The following is a 6,406-nucleotide window of genomic DNA, read 5'->3' as shown; positions in this document are numbered from 1 at the left end:
TTTTGATCCCCATCTGTGCTCAGAAATAAGCATTTTATAAATTTTATTTTCCCGTTTTTTCCTCCATCACCTATGGCTGCTAGAGTTAAGTATACTTTCAGTGAATGAGGGAAAAAAAGAATATTAAACTTATAGCTAGATGTTCTTGGTTATTACTCTTTCAACTGAATAATAAGCTCTTATTTTTGCTGTACTGATTTTGACTATTATTTGACTGAAAAAAACATAGGTGACTTTTCTAGTGTCTGTTTCACTCTGCTAATAGTTGTTAGTCTCACATGTACCAAATCTAAGCCTCAGAGAAGTTGCATCCTTCTGTTATTTTATAATGGAGTTTTGACTCAATTATTCATTCATTCATTTATTACTAAATAATAATTTAACAATTATCAATTGTGTTTCAGAAGTAGTTCTAAGACTCCCTGTTGCCGGCCTTGAAAAAGCAAAGATGGGACCTTCGTTTACTGGGGCTGTTGCAGAGGGGATGTGCCCAGAGGTGGGGCCATCCTGCTTGAGAATCAAAGCACCTTGTATTCCTAAACTGCTTGAATGCTGCAATCGCCAGATTTTGGGTCTGGTGCAACGCAGGTCTTCGTGCGACTCTTTCAGAGCGCACTCTCTCTTGGGAGCACGTCTGGGGACTGGCTTCTCTGCTTCCACCTTTGCTGGCGTGGCCAGAGGAACATCCCCGTAGGCCCAGTAGCCACCAACCAGGCAGTATGTCTCCCTATGCCGGCCGAACTGCGTTTCTCCACACCCTCGGTTGAGGACATGGTAGTGACCAGGTGTAGGAGGAGAAACGGGAGCCACTGCTGCTGCAAAGAAAATCAGAACTGATCAGTCACCTCTGCTGTGCACAGTCTCCTGCCAGAATTTCCCTGTCTCATGTCTCTCCCAGTTTCTGGCCGAAGACCTTTAATCTACTTGACACCCAAAACACAGCCTTGGCCCATCACCTCTATGAGTCCCTAGAGAAGGGACACTGGCTGCAAAAGCAATTCCTAGAGCCTAGGGCTGCAGCAGATGAGGAAGTCTCTCCACCGTTTCCAGGGGAAACAGTAGAACCCGAAAGTAATTGCATTCGTGATCCTCTCCATCTCTCCCTTCCACAACAGAGAAAGCATTTCTTGCAGTCTGTCACTTCTGAGGCTTTAATGGAAATGCCTTTCAAGGTTTGGAAAAAAATAATATAAATTGGTTAAGAACCCCTGCCACCTTGGCAACCCCTCTTGGGCCCCATTTATACTGCCTGTTTCAACCACACTGAACTCTAGCCCTCTGATACTTTTATCTTGATTAGAACAAGGCCAAATACTGAGGCAGAGTGATCAGGAGACTCAGAACCGGGCTCTGGGTACCAAATGTAGGCTCACATCCACCCAGCCTCCTGGGACACCATCTCCTCGGCCCTCCAGTCTCACTAGCACTTCATCACCCACCTTGGTTCTTCCGGTCTTCCCATCAATATGGTACCACTGTCTCCCCTAGTTCTCAGCCGCTGAGTATGGGATGTGTCTGAGGGGACCGATATAGATGCCTACATGACAGCACAGAGGTGCTGGGGCTTGAAGGTGTCGTTCAAGAGTGGCCCTCTTCCTCAAACTGCTCCGTTTACCATTTGCCAACAAAAATGCACTTGTCTTTTGCTAAGAGGCCAATCAGGAAAGGGTCTGAATGGAAGCATCCTGTAGCCCAAAGCGGAAGGCTACATTTATAAAGATCAGAAGCTTCCTGCACACCAGTCCAGGGATGACCTTTCACTTGTCCTCAGCAGTGAGCACTGTGGGACCCTGAAGGTGTCCCAGGTCACTGGTATTACTTACAGCTGGGAAAGTGCTGAGGTTTACATAGTGGGCAAGCCCCACAGGAATATGTGGCAGCCAGGTGAGGTTGTGTGTACACCATGCCTCTTCTACAGATGCCCAGTCTCGGTGTACCTGCTGCACTGCCCAGCCAGGGAACAGAGCACAGGTTTGAGTAAATATAGACGATCCAGTCAGACATTATCTCTCAGAAAACCAAAGAGATTGGTATCTGGTGGAGAACTGGTAGGGCAGTTTCTCTGAGGGCAGCATGTTTCCATAGTTATGCTGCCATGGAAACTGTGAGAAGGCCTGTGAGGTCATCACTACCCAGTGAGGTTATAATAAGGAACCTGTGACTTGGGGGTCAGGCTTCAGGAGGAGGGGCAGTTTTGTGGAGGAGAGCAGGGTGGAGGCAGAGGTACTCTGCCTGGCCCCTCACACCTGGCCCCTGGGCCTCCCCACCCGTGCCCTAGTCTAGTAGACACCCCACGTGGGGCGTGCAGGTGGCCTGGCACAGCCCCAGGGGCCCCAGGAGGGCAAGAGAAACCCACATTCTGAGATTGGCTTGAGAGGCAAGATTAACGTTAAGAGACAGCTAGGTTGTATGGCACTGACCCTAAGAGGCAGAGATTTGTGTGGCCTGGGGAATCAGGCAAGGCTCCTTGGCAGTGGGCCTGAAGGACAAGTGAGATTTGGACCCATGGGGAAGAGAGGGAAGACATTCCAGTTTGGAAGAATAAAAGCAAAGGCACACTCTTCTCGACCTTGTCCTGCCCCAAATATAAATTAATAGAACCCTCACATTTTTACACCTGAGGGCTTAAAAAAAACAAGATGTTAAGGGGCCTACCCAGTGTTACACAGGTAGTAGAGAGGTGTTCTGCTCAATGGTTAGGTTCATGTTGGGGCTCCGGATTCACAGCTGATAGGAATGTGAGGACAAGCTCACATCATTTCACACATTCCCAAGTGATACTGAGAGAGATGTTAAAGGTGCAAAGTGAGGGTGCTGAATGACCTCACAAAGTGGGAATGGTGGGCCCATTTTAACATGAAATTGAAAACAAATTCATGACAAAAGGACATAATACAAAATGACAACATAATCATTACACTCTCCTCTCCCCTAGAAGTAAAAATCATTATAATCCTCTCTCTCTCCCCCATGAAAGGATGAGATAAAGGCTCAGCAGCAGCCCCCGTGAAAAACCTGGTCAACAGGGTGAAGAGGTGTTAGTAAGACGACTTGGTCTGACTCAGAGAAGGAAAGAGACAACTCTGCCCTTAGCCTGATCAGGCCCACAGAAAGGAACATTGGGGGCAGTCTTTGATAGTGTGGCAATGAGAGGGAACCTTCTTTAGGAGGGGTCTCCCTGTTGCCGACCTTGAAAAAGCAAAGATGGGACCTTCGTTTACTGGGGCTGTTGCAGAGGGGATGTGCCCAGGAGGTAGAGACTGCTTGGACTACCATTTTAGAGGTTGGGCCATCCTGGTTGAGAACACAGCACCTTCTATTCCTAAACTGCTTGAATCAGCAGGTGCACGTTAGGACAGACGAAGTCAGGCCTCATTGGAGCAGACTGCCTTTGGGAGTGGTAGAATGTAAACTGTGAAGGGGAGTGCTCTGGAGGAGGTTTGTCGTGGCAGGTGGGCCAGCATGAGACCATTCAGACTCTCCAAGGCTCCAGAGATTACTTGGCTGGGAGCATCCCTCTGATGTGGTGCGGGGACTCCTACCTTAACAGGACCTGGCTGGGCATCTGGGGGAGGCAGAATAAATGGTTTATTAACTTAGAGAGTGAGAGACTCACCTGGGGGGTTCCACAAAACCACTTAAAAAGACTTGTACCTGGATTCTTGAGCCAACCCTCAGAAAACGTATCTAGATCTGGAGTAGGGCTCAGGAAGCTGCACTTCTAATAAGCTTCCTGGGCAGTCCCACCACAGTGGTCCATGGATAGAGTGACCAAATTATTGTGTATTCTCGGTTGCTTTGGGGAGTCAAAGTGGGCAATATTAAAAACTGCAGCAGGCATACGTATAAACAGGGAATATTCAGGGCAAACAGAGGTGTATAGTTATTCTATGCATGAATCAGATTTGAGAAAAGCTAGCCTGGTGGTTAAAGAACACAACCCTTAGGACAGACAGACCAGATTCTGTCCTACTTACTTGTGTGATTTTGACCAAGTTCTTTTATCCTTCTGACTGTTTCTTCATATGGAAAAGAGCTATGACTGTACATTTAGCACAGTATTCTCTTTTGGCAAAGGTTGCTCTGGGTCCATTTGTGTTCTCTGCAGCTTAATCCTTTCCAGTGTGCAAGCATTTTTAAGTTGTTTGGTGAAGTATTACATTTGACTTTCAACTGTTCATTACTTTGGGCAAAGCTTATGTAGTGCCGCAGAGACTAGAACCTATACAGAGGTAGTGAGAGGATGTTATAATCTTATTCTGCTGGTTTATAAAAATGTTTAACCTTTTCTCCTCTTTCTCCATCTGCCACCAAGAGATGAGAAAGAAGGCAGAGCCTGGAAATGCACACCAAGCAATACTTCTGTGTCAGTTTGCCTTTTATTCCTCTGCCAGTACTTCCCAGAGAGATTTCACCAAAAGTGCCTAAGCTTGCCATGGCCATTGTTGTGAAGAAAATTTCTCTCTATTGCTAGTCACATCCCCTTTTCCTTCTCCTGGGGGCTTAATGGATGTTTGGGGGCAGGAAATAAAATTTAAACTAAAACATCAAAAAAAAAAAGAAGTAGTTCTAAGATCTGAGGATATAGCAGAGAACAAAACAGGCACACATTCCTATTTTCACAGAGCTTAAAATTTTGTGGCCGTGCAGAGTATCTCCTTAGAACCCTGACAGCTGTGTTCTGCGTAACTCCAAGGGATGCTCTTCAAATGGACTGTCATGCGGAGAGTGCCCACTGGAGGCAGGCAGGGTTGGAACCTTAGTAAGTACAGACCCTCAATAAATAAATAAATGACACCGACTTGATTCATTTATTCCACAAGTACCATTGAGTATTTACCACAGACTAAGTTACTTGGAATACCTCAATAAATAAAATAAAGATACCAGTTTCATAAATTTTACAATCTAATTGGAAGATATAGACAATAAAATAATGTAAAGCTTAAGAGGTAAATTACATTTTATATTAGAAGATGCTTTAGAAAAATAGAGAACAGGGTGAAAGAGACAAGGATGCTAGGGGAGTACATTTTTCAGTAATAAGTGTAGTGCTTTTAGATACAGTTTAAAGCAAAAGCTCAATCTTAAAAGGAAAAGTGAGATATATATGTTTAATTAACTCCATTCTGAATAGGATGCTTAATAAGATCCTCATAACTTCAGAAGTCTCTGTCATTTTTTAAACAAATATTTGTTTAATTTTTTCAATTGTCATGCATTTCCCTAGAAACTCCTGGGGATGCCAAGAATGAAACATAGCCTTGAACTTAGGCAACTATAGTCAAGCAACAAGATAAGACTCTTGTATATGCAAAACTATATTCTTCATTTGCCACTATGCCATCCTATCCCTTTTAGCTTCCTCTCCTCTTCCCTCAGCTTAAATAATGCCCTTAATTATCGATCCATTGGTCCTCACTAGAAATATCATGCTCAGTTCTTTTTTTTTTTTTTTTTGCGGTACGTGGGCCTATCACTGTTGTGGCCTCTCCCGTTGCGGAGCACAGGCTCTGGACTTGCAGGCTCAGTGGCCATGGCTCGCGGGCCCAGCCGCTCCGTGGCATGTGGGATCCTCGCGGACCGGGGCACGAACCCATATCCCCTGCATCGGCAGGCGGACTCTCAACCACTGCGCCACCAGGGAAGCCCTCATACTCACTTCTTTAATCTTCTTCACCATTACCCATACAACTCATAAGCTTCTCTATCTTGAATTCATAACCTTGGCATTCGTTCAGTAAATGCTGAGTACCACCTATGTGCTAGGACTTGAGCCAGGAGCTGGTAACCCAAGAAAGAACAATACAACAGGCAAGGTCTCCAGCCCCCAATACCAGGGACACTGCCCTAAATTAGGCTCTCATCCCATCTTCCCTAGTACTAATTATCTGATGTCCCTTTCTCCAATCTCCTTTATGGAAATCAATCCTTTTGGTGTCAGAGTGATAGCTATCTCTATAAAATATATATGCAAAAAATATTTGTTACTATATGATGTTTTTATAAGGACTTTTTTTTTTAGTTGCACATGAAAGAAATTCAACTCAAACTAAAACTTTCAGGTTTATTTCTGGATTTAGGTATGGATGAATCAGTCATTACTCAGTCTCTCTCTCCTTTATGCTCTGTTCAATGATCCCTCTATCAAATTCTCACTGGACAAACAAATGCTTTTTACTTATCCCTCAGTGATTCACTCTTGCCGTGAAGGTGGAATATTACGGCTGACAGGCACAGTTCACGTGCCCACTCTTGGAGCAAAGGTCCAGAGTCGTCTTCTCCATCTGAACCATGTTGACTGTAAATGGGGAAAATTTGGGTCTCCAAAAGATAACTGTAGTGCAATAATTAGAAGCATAAAAAGGCATAATGGGAGAGAGGGGACAAATGCTGGGCAAGCAAA

The 6,406-nt window shown here is 44.9% G+C and overlaps 1 protein-coding gene across 1 annotated transcript; it reads right to left on the bottom strand.

Annotated features, from left to right (window-relative positions):
* Window positions 1–357: 357 nt before the first annotated feature.
* On the bottom strand, window positions 358–2,004 carry LOC113625168 (DPEP2 neighbor protein-like). The gene is made up of 2 exons (XM_027115669.1): window positions 1,938–2,004; window positions 358–815 (listed from the first exon to the last, which is right to left on the bottom strand). The coding sequence occupies exons 1-2, from the start codon at window positions 2,002–2,004 to the stop codon at window positions 358–360; spliced, it is 525 nt and encodes a 174-aa protein (XP_026971470.1).
* Window positions 2,005–6,406: the final 4,402 nt, after the last annotated feature.

This window comes from Aethalodelphis obliquidens, unplaced genomic scaffold (genome assembly GCF_003676395.1).
Source record: "Aethalodelphis obliquidens isolate GAN/ISIS:26980383/991018 unplaced genomic scaffold, ASM367639v1 scaffold14, whole genome shotgun sequence".
Classification (NCBI taxonomy): Eukaryota; Metazoa; Chordata; class Mammalia; order Artiodactyla; family Delphinidae; genus Aethalodelphis; species Aethalodelphis obliquidens.
This window is presented reverse-complemented; position numbering and strand designations above follow the sequence as displayed.